At 37.0% G+C, this 13466-nt stretch overlaps 3 protein-coding genes across 3 annotated transcripts in view; 1 reads left to right on the forward strand and 2 right to left on the reverse strand.

Moving 5' to 3' along the window:
* LOC107742132 (limb region 1 protein homolog) overlaps window positions 1-3252 on the reverse strand; it is a 37393-nt gene extending 34141 nt beyond the window's left edge. The window contains exon 1 of the mRNA XM_016555034.1: window positions 3032-3252. Within this exon, the coding sequence (XP_016410520.1) occupies window positions 3032-3094 (63 nt within the window). The 5' untranslated portion in view covers window positions 3095-3252. The remainder of the gene's footprint in view (window positions 1-3031) is intronic.
* Window positions 3253-3918: 666 nt separating this feature from the next.
* Window positions 3919-10957, forward strand: LOC107742133 (nucleolar MIF4G domain-containing protein 1-like). Its single transcript, XM_016555035.1, has 12 exons — window positions 3919-5036; window positions 5447-5559; window positions 5657-5794; window positions 6669-6726; window positions 6896-7222; window positions 7403-7513; window positions 7837-8007; window positions 8180-8301; window positions 9102-9234; window positions 9842-9973; window positions 10148-10257; window positions 10638-10957. Exons 1-12 carry the CDS (start codon window positions 4101-4103, stop codon window positions 10810-10812), a joined length of 2526 nt encoding a protein of 841 aa, XP_016410521.1. The 5' UTR covers window positions 3919-4100; the 3' UTR covers window positions 10813-10957.
* A 2166-nt stretch (window positions 10958-13123) lies between these two features.
* Window positions 13124-13466, reverse strand: part of LOC107742156 (motor neuron and pancreas homeobox protein 1-like) — a 1623-nt gene continuing 1280 nt past the window's right edge. Inside the window, exon 2 of the mRNA XM_016555053.1 lies at window positions 13124-13173. Coding sequence (XP_016410539.1) covers window positions 13124-13173 — 50 coding nt within the window. The remainder of the gene's footprint in view (window positions 13174-13466) is intronic.

Genomic DNA, 13466 nt, shown 5'->3' on the forward strand with positions numbered 1-13466 from the left:
CTGCCGGACCTGAGACTCGAACCCGCAACCTTTGGGTTACGAGTCCGACTCTCTAACCATTAGGCCACGACTTCCCAATCTTCCGACTTCCCTAATCCCGACTAAAGAGCCCAATCTAAAAAAAATGATAAAATTTAGTAATGCCTGCTAGGGAAAGTCCACAAATAATAAAACCCAGAATATTATAGCAACAGCAAAGTGACATCCAACAGATTTCAGATTTTTACTGTAATCTGGCATATAGCCACATAAAAAAATAGCATACTAAAAATTATTACATTGATATTTATCATTAAACATGGCTTCTTTCAAACTATATAATGTATATATGTGACCACAAAACCAGTTGACCCTCTAACTCTAGCACTTTCTATTCTATTTTAATTCTATTCCAGATTTTCAAATAGTTGTATCTCGGCCAAATATTGTTCTTTCCTAACAAACCATACATCAATGGAAAGCTTATTTATTCCGCTTTCAGAAATCTCAATTTCAAAAAAATTGGTTTTGTGGTCCAGGGTCACATAATATAATACATAAAAGTGTTTCCAATTTTAGCAACAGCTAGAACATTTCCAGGTATAATGTTCCTCTGTGAAAGCTACATTCATAAACACTTGTGCTGAAAATAAATGACATATGGTCCAAAGCATTACTTATTTGTTGACAATTTTCAAACCATTCTAACTGATGCTTGCAAGACTATTACAAATAACTCTCACAATGCCTAGATGGCCCTGAGGCATTAACCATTCTTATTCTTGAGTTCTGCATTAAAAACCACTCAGAACCCATTAAAGGGGTCATATGATGCTATTTTAAAGATCATTATTTTGTGTATTTGGTGTAACAGAATATGTTGACATGCTTTAATGTTAAAAAAAACACATTATTTTTCAAATACTGTACATTATTGTAGGTCCTTATGCCTGCCTCTCTCAAACACGTCGTTTTCAACAAAGCCCCCTCCTTTCGACAAGCGCAGTCTGCTCTGATTGGCCAGCTGACCCAGTGCATTGTGATTGGCCGAACACCGCAAGCACTCGTCGGAAATGTAACGCCCCTTACCATAATCGCGAGCGTCAGCTTTCAAAGTAAATATCAAGACAGTTAATAATGTCGTTAGTTTTACCATCAGTTCAAGCCCGAAAGGGCAACATCTTCTTTATGCACCAAGAGCTTGTAACACTCCAAAGAGAAGGAAAAAGTTAAATCGCATCATATGACCCCTTTAAGCAGCAACAGTGATCTTAGCACAAGCAATCACCATGTTGAAAATCCTTGTTTAATAAACACAGGACAGTGACTGACTGAATTAATTTGTTATAAATATAAAATGTAACATATAGGGCTGCAACAACTAATCGATCAAATCGATTATGATCGATTATGAAAATCATCGACAACGATTCTCATTATCGATTAATCGGGTCTGCCCACAGTGCACGTCCAACGGAGTTTACATACTTGTCCAACTCCAGCCGGTCGCGTCAAATTAAAGCACTGAATTACTTATTTCTATGGACAAAATGCATCTAAAATAGTGGAGGAAACAGAATGAGATGCTGCAGGAGAGTTACGTGATCCAAGCTACCCAAAACATGAGAATTCTTTATTTTAAGCTTTAAGCTAATGCATTAGCGTAATGGCTTGCCCTGTCAGGCGCTTTAACAGATGCGTGTGCGTCCTCAGCGCAAAAAAAACCTTTCAGTTAACGGTCATATCCTTATGTATAAATGTCACAAATTCACGCGAGCATTTCCACCAACTAATCGATTATCAAAATAATCGTTAGTTGCAGCCCTATATACTGTAGATACATAAGCTGTAGACAAAATAGCTTTAGAAAATAAGGATTGTTTGTTTGGTAAAGGCCAAAATATATCAAGATTCTTGTATTTCATACAGTTTAGAAACTGCCTGGCCATTAACATCACAGCATTACTAAAGAGCCAGAAAAGCTTAAATTGTATGCAGCTGATAACAGCTATCTCACTTCTACACATAAAAAGAATTTAGACTCTGAAATACACTGCACATTTCTAAATTCTCTCTAAAGTTAGTGGTAAAATTGTAACTGAAAGGTCAGGTGTTACTCTTAAAATGACTGTTGTCCAAATAAGACAATACACTTAAATAGTCAAAACTGCATCAGTGAGACAAAGTGATTTTCTTGTTAACACTTTTTATTGCTGCACTCTCTACACTACAGAACCACTTGCTTGGTATTTTAAAGTGTAGATCAAGAACAATGTTGACCACTAATTCATTCAGTTAAACACCGATATTCATTTAGAAGGCAGAGACAGCAGCTGGGATCACTATAAACAACACTAAAGATTTTTGGCTGTTCTTTCAAGGAAAGGCTGCAAAATTTGTTCAGCAGATATGCCAGTTAGCACTGACAGATTAATTCGTGATATTTAATGACTTGAAGATCATGCAATCCATTCATCTATGACACATGAGAACAGGTTTGCCTACGCAGGAATGAGAGGCACATTACATCCTGACACCCGAAATAAAAACTGCAAACCTGCAATGCTCATGTGTACACCAACAACAGTAAACAAGCTGTCAGTGTAGAACCGTTATGATTAACTTACTCAACTGGTCTAACTAACGTTACCACATAATGGACAGTTAACGTTCCGTCTGCTCTAATTCTACTAGAGATTCAGTAATATATGTCACATACACATAACGTTAGCAGTCAGAGAGCATCGTGCATAAATATATATACAACCGTAGTGAATCTAATGCGCCACAATAGAAACAGAAAGGGATTAATTAGCTCAATATTGTAGCTAACGACAAGCTAACAGGCTAGCTAGCTACCAAGCCTAATGTACCTCTCTCATACACACTAATGTTTCTACGGAGAAATTATGATAATTTTCAATTATAGTAAACCCATTCATATTTTTCAGTTTAAGAAATATACGTAAATCAGGCTAGATGCGAGTTGAAACGAAGAACACAGTGCGCAAACACACGGTCAGTGTGCTGTACTTAGTCTCACTGTACTCACAATGTACTCGCGCACTTGGCTGTGGAAATTCTGCTCTCTAATCGTCACATCGTCTTCTTCCATTCTTCATATTGCAGAAACACATTCATTAGCAACGCATTTTTGTGGCGATTCCATTCACTGTAAGAGAAAGCGCCTCTGTAAAACAAACAGACTACCGGAGTAGAGCTCGACTCGACTGACTGACAGCGCTTGCGTCTCAGCACCAAATAAACGACCAAAACAGTCAAAATATATTGCGTCATCATTCAGCGACACGCGACAGGACGACAGGTTCACGCACACAGGCGAGCTGTCACTGAGAATAAAGTAGATTTATAATGTAAGATTTACATAATTCTAAATATTTTCAGCGTTGTTTTGGACAGGTCTGACGTGTCCTGACGTAGCTGAAACGTTATACTGAGAGTGCATATAACAGCATATTTTGCCAAACATAGAAATATATAAATATATTTTTGGCCATGTACATACATATTTTTTGGTCAAGCAAGGAAGCTTACACAATGCACATATTAGCACTAATTAAGACCTGTATCCTGTACACAGTACTACTACTTCCACTACCAATAATAACCCATCCATAAATATACCTATCTGTCCAGCCAATAATAATAATAAATTATTATTATTATTATTGTAAAAATAGATCATTAAATTTTTTGCTAAGCGTCAAAGAGTATATCAGGCTATGTGCAGATCTCTTGGGATTAGGCTACTTGTGTCTCCAAGTAGTTTAAAATATATATAGGCCTATATATTAGAAACAAAACCTTTATGCTTATATGTACTCTATATGTATAGGCACATATACTTATTTATTATTATCTTATTTCATTGCAACAAGTACGCTCCGACTCAGTAGATGGCGATAAAGTCACAATTTTTTTTTCTCTACTGTCATAACGTCTAACGAAGAAACAACATCAATGGCGGCCTCCAGCTTCTGCATGTGTTATCTGTTCTGGTAACTCTTTCATGGGATAATTTGCGATATTCAGTCTGTAAACACGCAACCATTTACAATAAATAAAGATTATATGCACAGCCAGATATATTTCATTTAAAAATGAAGGCAAAGGCGCAGCGCAAGAGCAATGGGAAAGCTGGAAAGCAAACACACAGGGATAAACTTCAGAAATTCAGGGATTCAGTTAATAACTTTGTGAAGAGCAAAGGCGGCTTCGGTGAAAATGAAAGCGACCAAAGAGGAATATTCGTAAAGAGGAAAAGTAGAAAAGAGCTGCGCAAAGAGAAACGTAAGTTAAAGAAAGCCAAAAAGAAAAGCCACTACACGGGTCAGTCACTCCCGAACCCCAGCGAGGAACCTGCTCCAAATACTCCTGCTGAGGAGGAAAAGACACAGAAACCAGCCCTAAAGCCGACTGGAAATCTTAAAAATGCCGCTCAGAGACAGCAGAAGACAAATACAGACAACGTTCATATTAAAGATGGTGAAGAAGAGACGACAAAAAGGAAGGTCCACTTCTCCGAAGATCTGCCAAAACAGAGAAAGAAATCTAGCCTGAACGAGAGCAGAAAGCGGGTTCTATTAGAGGCGAATATCGAAGAGGACAAAGTAATAAAGAGACTAGAGAAACGCCTTGGACTGAATAAAAGAAAGAATAAAAAGAGTCTACCTCAGTCATTCACCAACGATGGACTCGATTACATTTTAGGGATTCTTGAGCCTGGAGCATCTGCAACGGGCCTGTATGAGAGTGATGAAGAAATGGACATTGACAAAGCTAAAGATGACTTTGACGAGTTGGACGAGGATAGCGATGGGAAAGTGACAGATGATGAGAACAAGGATGACAGTGAGGATGAAGATGACACTGACGAAGAGGAAGGAGATGGAGAGGATGACACACAGATGGAAGAAGAGGAGGATGTAGAAGATGACACCCAGATAGAAGATGAGGAAGATACAGATGCATCAGAGGAAAATGATGATGAGGAGGAGAAAGACTCTCAACAAAAAACACCTGAAAGCCAGAAGCCCGTATGTCAAATCTGGATAATAATTATTATTATTTAGGTTTAAATCTCCCTCTACCTAATGCTCAATTCAAGTCACATTTATTTCTACAGTACAGATTGTTTCAAAGCAGTAATAAGCAGGAAATTGTGTTAATGTTGCAAAATTAATCAATTATGGAACAAATTCATTTTCAGTTGTAAAGCATTTCAACAGAAGACAGTAATGTCATTATTCAGCTCAATAGTAGTGTCAGTGTTGCGAAGTTCATCAGTCATGAAGCAAGCTTAATTCAACTATAAAGCAGCTCTACGTACGACAATAGTGTTATATTCAGTGTCATGGAGTCAGTATTGGTAATTACTCTTTTTTTCCATATTGCATGCTCATCAGAAGAATGGTTTGAAGCTAATTGTGGTTTCTTCTTTTTATAGAATCCTGCCACAGCAGGCAGGTATGTTCCACCTCACTTACGAGAAGCCGTGGACAGCAAACGCAAAGCCGAGCTGGAGAAACTGAAGCGCACTGTGAAAGGTCTGATAAACAGGTAAGGTGCAATGGAAGGTATAGACTACGTAAATGCACAATTTGAAGAAGCTTTCTTTTTAAAGATCCGTATGATAACCCTGTCCTTTGTTTTGCAGGTTGAGTCAGCCCAACATGGCATCTATCAGCAGTCAGTTGGAAGAGCTGTACATGAGCACCAGCAGGAAGGACATGAACGATACACTCACTGACATTCTGCTGGCTGCCTGCGTCACACCTGCTCTCATGCCTGAAAGGTTACCCTTTCAATAATGACTTCATTTAATAACCCAGTCTTTGATAATCAGTTTACGGTTTCATTTGATTATGTTTACATGAGAAAGCCAACACACTGATATTCTATTTTAAATGAATATTCTTCTTCTGAGATGAAAGGCCCTAGGGCATTCAAGAGATATCCACCAAATTAGGGTCAGACCTTCAAACTGTTTTGACTTATGGCTGTAATGCACTACACAAATTTTGCCCTGATTTGCAGTCTGGACGGTGGATGTGTAAATGCTAGTTGCTGAAAGTCAGAGCCAGTCTTCAGATTTTGGCCAGGCTGAGTGTACAGGTTTCGCAGAGTGTAGTGTATTTTTTTTAAGCTTCAGACTATGATTCTATCTAATCAGTGGATATGAAACATGTTGAAATATGAAACAGGTGATTTTAGAACACGTATTGTTTATATTTGTCACACATCTCCTAGCAATTCATGTAGTGCATTGTGGCCTTCAGTGTGCTATAATTTGGAATGTCATAGCAATCAGCCAGAACACCCTGGTAACCATCTTGCGACATCCTAGTGACCACATGGTCACTACCTGGCAGTCACCCAGAATGCCTTAGCTACATTTTCTTGAGCACCCTAGCAACTGCATAGCAGCTACCTAGCAACCATGTGGCAAAACCTTAGCAACAGCCACGCAACCACCCAGTACAGCACTGAATATCTTTTAAAACTACTTTAAATGTTCTAGCTAGGCTCTCTTAAGCCAACATCAAAGTTTGTCTTTACTGTTTCCTGGCTCACTTAAATACACACTTAATAAATTAAATATGAATTTAAAACAACACACTAATAAATCATTGTAAATTATTTTAATTATCACTGACTCTCTGTTCCAGGCTTCTCATGGAGCACATCCTTCTTGTCAGTGTCCTTCACTTTAGTGTTGGCCTGGAGGTATCTAATATATTTTACTTCACCTTACACTTGTCATCATGGCAATATAGTCCACACTCATTCACTCACTGTTGTTTTCAGTGGTATAATGTTATAAGAATCTTTATTATAGTGTGTAGATTTGGTTGACGCTGGCTAATTTCTTACTTTCTCTCCTGGTTTCCCTGAGGTTGGAGCTCATTTTCTGGAGACTGTAGTCCGTCAGTTTGATAAAACCTACAGTCAACTTGATGCTACAGACAAAGAATGTGACAACTTGATGTCCATAATTGCCCACCTCTACAACTTCCATGTGGTCCATGCTCTCCTGGTGTTTGACATTCTGAAGAAGCTGGTGACACGTTTCAGTGCAAAGGATGTAGAACTGGTTCTGCTGGTGCTGAAGAACGTTGGGTTCGCTCTGAGAAAGGATGACCCACTAGCTCTTAAGGAGCTGATCTCCGAGGCTCAGCGGAAAGCCAATGCTGAAGGAGAGCGTTTTCAAGACCAAACGAGGGTAAGACACCTGTCTTCTAGTGCTTAGGAGTTATCATATTATATTTGCTTTTAATCATTTATTAGACTCATTAATCCAAAGCAAATTACAAATGAGGACAACTGAGGTGAATCTCAAATGAGGTCATATGCTGCAGTTGGTCTCAAGTGAAAACATTTGTTATGTTGACTTGCTTGTCAGATTCGGTTTATGTTGGAGACTATGCTGGCGCTGAAGAACAATGACATGAGGAAGATTCCAGGTTATGACCCTGAACCTGTGGAGAAGTTAAGGAAACTTCAGAGGACTTTGGTGAGAAAATGACTGATGTTAATTTGCATTACTTATGTAATTTTCACTGTTACATTTATAAGGTGGACTAGCAATGCAAAAATGCTTAGAGTTGGTAACTAGTTTATATCCACCTGTATTATCAACAATAGTAAAATAAATATTTGGTATTGTTGGCGCTAAATGTACTTCTCGCTCTGTCCACCAGGGGTCAGACTAACTTCATAGTTTGGTGTGGTTACATTGCTCTGACTTTTGAACAGTATTTTTTTTTAGAAAAACGTGGAATGTGTTTGCAGTCGGTTATCTTGTTTCTCATGCACTAAACATAACATTCTTAACAGATTCACAGCAGTGCTGGAGGAAGTGACATGAAGTTAAGAGTCTCACTAGATAATCTTCTGGAAGCTGAGAGTGTTGGCCGTTGGTGGATTGTAGGATCTTCCTGGAGTGGAGCACCAATGATCGATGACCATGGAAACAAGACAACCACCCCATCCACCAAAGGGGAACAAGTATGTGAAAAAGAAAAACTACAAAAAAAAATTGTTTTTGCTTATTTAGAAATGTTTTCATCAGTCATTTAAATGCTCAGCTGCATAATTATTATATATTAACTTTATGAGAGTCAAGGTCTATGCAAAAATTGTCATCTGAAATGTTTTATTTCTCTTTATGAATTTGCAGTACAGTGCAACGATCTTGGAGCTTGCACACAAACAAAGAATGAACACTGACATCAGGAGGAACATTTTCTGTGTGCTTATGTCAAGTGAAGACTATTTGGATGCCTTTGAGAAACTTTTAAGGTTTGTCAGCATAGGTTCGGTTTCTTATCCTCATTGATTTTCAATGACACTGGCCATGTTGCCATTTTGGGATACTTAGCAATTGACACATTTAATTGCAAATTAGGTTTTGATCACAGTGTCATGTAATCCCAGAATCAATCTGAAACGTGGCACTTGTATTTACTTGTGAGAAAGAATTGTATAAAATGATTTTAAAAAAACAGATTAACAGATCTGCCTTATTAGTAGGACACAGTTTCTTTTAGCAACAATAATATTGCAGATCTTCTGAAATGATAACCTTGTGTGATGATGGCAAATATTTTAATTAAGGTTATCACACAAAGTTTTCTTTCAATTTCTTGCTAACAGACTGATTTCCTCCTGTGTATTTCAAACATGATGTTCTATGTTTGTAATATTTGTCATAAACCATTATTTACCCAATTCATGTCTTTCTCAGGTTAGGATTGAAAGACCAGCAAGAGCGGGAAATTGTTCACGTTCTGATGGACTGCTGTCTGCAAGAGAAAATTACTTGTGAGAAAGAATTGTATAAAATGATTAAAAAAGAAACAGATGAACAGATCTGCCTTATTAGTAGGATACAGTTTCTTTTAGCAACAATAATATTGCAGATCTTCTGAAATGATAACCTTGTGTGATGATGGCAAATATTTTAATTAAGGTTATCACACAAAATTTTCTTTCAATTTCTTGCTAACAGACTGATTTCCTCCTGTGTATTTCAAACATGATGTTCTATGTTTGTAATATTTGTCATAAACCATTATTTACCCAATTCATGTCTTTCTCAGGTTAGGATTGAAAGACCAGCAAGAGCGGGAAATTGTTCACGTTCTGATGGACTGCTGTCTGCAAGAGAAAATGTTCAATAGATTCTATGCGGTTCTGGCAGAGACATTTAGCTCGCATGACCGGCGGTTCCAGGTAGAGTGGAAGAGCAGTGATTCCTAGCTCTCACTGTGTTAGAAGTGTGCTTGTGTCACTGGTTTCACTGCATTAGGAGCTGCTGTCTTGTTTGTATGTCTAACTTGTTTACACAAAACTGTTGCTCAAGCTAATAACATTCAGATGATTTTCAGTATTTTGATCCAATAGTCAAATTAGCTAAAATTACTGTTGATATTATGATTTAATATTACTCTGTCGTGTGCAATATGATTATAAGATCAGCTGTATGATTTTTAATATTCAAATCAATGAATACTGATAATATCAGTCCATTTTAATAGTCAGATATAAGATAAGCTATACGCTTTGTAATATTCAAATCAATTAATACTGATAATAGTCAGTCCGTTTACATCTAATTCTGCAGCATATTAAATTAAATTATTAAATTTATGCATTTAGCTGACGCTTTTATCCAAAGCGACTTACAGTGCATTCAGGCTATACATTTTTTATCAGTATGTGATATATATATAGCATATAATACCTAGTAGCTTGTAGCTGTTTACTATAAGTGAATTACAATTAAACATTCATCCATTTTGTAAAAGTAAACCCTCTCTGCTTTTCTTCTGTGCTTTAGATGACCTTTCAGTTTAGTCTGTGGGACAAGTTCAAAGACCTGGCAAACCTTTCCAGTAGGTCCTTCAGTAACCTGGTCCAGCTGGTCACTCATCTTTTACACAGGAAGTGTCTCTCTCTTTCCATTCTTAAGGTAATGTTTGGTAACGTTCACCCCTCCCCAAGAAGCCATTCTAGAATGCATGAGTGGTTTGTATGTAATGTTGTAGTATATATGTGTAATATTCTTCATCCTCTTTATGAATCACTTACAAATGACTTAAAGAATGCCAGCTTAATTTTCTGCCTGTTCTCGTCTTTTCATAAGGCTATTGAGTTTGGAGAGCTGGATAAACCCAAAGTCAAATTTCTGAAGCAGATTCTCTCAAAACTCCTTAAAGAAACCGAGCCAGAAGATCTTGTGAATATATTTGGCAGGTGAGTATTCTTTGTACTACAAAAATGAATATTAATCATGCATATTAATATTCATAATGAATTTATTGAAGGCATAAATCTATATTTTGTAATCATGTAAGGCAAAAGTGTGATCGCTATTTAGAAATTAGTGTTGTTTCAGAGGCAATGTTCACACTGGCAGTATAAAGTAAATGAAAAAAGAAAGAGAAATTGACTTTTCTATTACGTATGGAACATTTCTTACATTATCGCTTAAATATTTATTTGTCAGTGCAAGTTTTTAAAATGACAAGATGTGCGGGACATCCTGAGACCAGATGTGCTGACATCCATCTAAAATTGCTTGTGTGTGGTCTAGTGTGTCAATATCTGCCCGTGTGTCTACCATTGTGTGCCAGGATCTCTGGAATTCCCAAGCTGGGAACGCTTCGGGAAGGCTTGAAGCTTTTCATCAGTCACTTTCTGCTCCGGAACATCCAGACACAAGAAACTGAGCAAGCCAAGGTACTCAGGGATAGAGCTGAGGTTGCCACTAAAGCCATGGAGGCCCGGGATGCCAAAATTAAGCTATAGAGCTGTTGCACACAGAAATGTGTGTGTAATGCATCAGACTCAAAAAATGAGTATTACTTCAGGGGGCAATATGCAAACCTGTATGCAGACCTTACGACACATGCAGATCACTGACATGTTTCTGCATTTTTGTATTAATTCTGTACAAAAATAAAAGGTAAAATATGTAAAGTATATATACGTTTTAGTGTGTTTTAAAGAATTGCATACTACAAAAGCTCAATGGTCAGTTTTTTCTGCTCTGTGTTTTTTATGGTAAGATGTCAACAGATCTTAGATTTGGAATTTGGATATTTGACATTTTGTACTTTTTATTGACCTTCTTATGAGAAAGAAAAATATAACAGTGTGTTATGCATACATATTTGGTCTTATTATAATGTGTATTATAGTACACGTTATACTTATTATAATAGAAAATCACAATGGCCTGCTTCATAGTAATTCTTAGTGTTTTTTTTTTTTATCCAGAGACATGTCCCAAGCAGATAAAGAAAATAACATAATTCATTCTTCTGCTGCTCATTAATTTCCAATGCACATATGTTCAGTATCTGTTCTGGAAACAAACAATACTGTATTAACTTCATTCAGAAAAGAGCACAAACATGCATTGCTTTATTCATCATGAAATGTAGGTTCATTGCAGTTGTCTGAAGCATCTGCACATGCAGCAGTACTCCGGACACGACTGACTAGCATAACATAGCAGAGGGCTACCGTTACATTTGATGCCCTTTGTTAATTCATTAGCAACATAGGCATTAATGACATCGATCCACAGCATGGAGTGATCAGAGCATGAGCTACCATCATATGGGGTCAGACAGCTTAAACATCACCCTCGCAGCTCTACAACAAAAGAGCTAACTGTTTCATTATATCTGATTAATTAAACCTTATCACATCCTGTGGTGGCAGCTCAAACAGGCTGTCACATTACAGCCTGTAATAAATACACAACAGTCTGGCTGTTTTTTTTCTAACAGTTTGAAAGCTGGAAAAATTAGGGTTACCTACAGATGGCCCACTTTTCCACCCTTTGACAAAGACAACATTGTCACAATATGTGAGGAGAAGCGTATAATAGGGGTCGAGCCCACTAAGATACACACAGGTGATTGTAAATAGTGTGTGCTATTGTCTGTCTGTGTCAGACCAGAGGAAGTTTGATACTGACCCTAGTTTGAACTGGAAATAGGAAACTAAGTTGCCTTTGAACTGATAAGACCACAGTTAAAATACTGTTTGTGAGGATATTACATGTTTTGTGCAAAGGACTAAATATGAGAAATGTGATAGCGTTCATGTTTTAAAAATTCACCATTATTGGCTTGTTCTTTTATGTTTCACTTCAAACGTTTCATGTGCATAAGGTCATACGAAACACTTGCACTGGCCCCTACTGACAAATCACATGGCGCATAATTCGAACATATCTATATTTATTTGGTTGATTATGCATTTATTATACGTTTTGTCTCACCATTCACGGTCTCCCACCCTGCTCACTTGTGTGTGGTTTTCTTTCCTGATCGTTAGAGGGTGGTAGTAGCACTGATAAGGATGGGTTCTTTGTACTTATGCAGCTGGGTAAACGTACAGGTAGAGTAAATTAGTCCTTAGTTAAATCAGTAACTAATGTTTCCTAAATTGACTACCACCTGTTCAACGCCAGATTAATTGTGTATTTGATTAAATCATTGTTTACTGTTGTCCAAGAGTATTTTTGGATAATTGAAGCTTAGATGGTCTCATAACATTAATCGTAATATGTTATAGCTGCATTAAACTGAACCCATTTCAACGTTTGAATAATATTTTGTTAATTTGCCCCTCTAGGAAATTTCGGTGTCTGTATAAAATGCTAGCCTCTTGTTTGACTACCCCACTAGCATTTTAGAACCCAAGAGTAATGCAAGGTTAATTCATTAGCCTTGATTTTTAGTTTCTGCATGCATCGCTTAGTCGCATTGTAGGGCTGGTAAACTCTGTTTTAGAGTTATGAAAGGGGAGTTCATTGTAGAGAGTTAATTCACCAAAATCCACAGCTTATTATGCTAAATGTGTTTTGGACTAAATTATTATTTTCCACTGAGAATATGGCTTAAAGTGAAAAACAAAGAACATTTCAGATCACATTCAGTGTCCAAGTAGATAGCCGTCATGGCCCTGGACTGATAGGAGTGGATAGTGATTATATTTAAATGTCCTCTAATTGATTCGAAGAAGCTCCTTGGCAAAGACCAGATGGATCTCTGGGTTTATTACCCAATAAAGCATGTCGTTATTAATAAAGGAGGAAATGCACTTAGGTTCTTGGTCTTCTGCACTTCCCGAGTAAGTTTGACTGCGCCTGGCCTGCAGAATTTAAAAACAGAGCGTGTATATTGTGTACGACACAGCAAAAATTTAATTAGTGTTTTATAAAACTCTAAATTTTTTTCCACAACATTTTTATTATAAAAATAAAGATTCTAGTTAGATTCCAAAATAAGCTAAATAAAGACTCCAGTGAGTACCAAATATGTGTTTTTACATTTTGAAACCTTTGAAGTTCTACATAGATACAAAGATTTTTTTATTCTCCAATTCCTTAGAAAATTACAAAAAAATTTAATTTTTTTGTAATTACAATTACAAAAAAATAATTT

Source organism: Sinocyclocheilus rhinocerous, unplaced genomic scaffold (assembly GCF_001515625.1).
Source record: "Sinocyclocheilus rhinocerous isolate Xijiao unplaced genomic scaffold, SAMN03320098_v1.1 scaffold256, whole genome shotgun sequence".
Taxonomy (NCBI): domain Eukaryota; kingdom Metazoa; phylum Chordata; class Actinopteri; order Cypriniformes; family Cyprinidae; genus Sinocyclocheilus; species Sinocyclocheilus rhinocerous.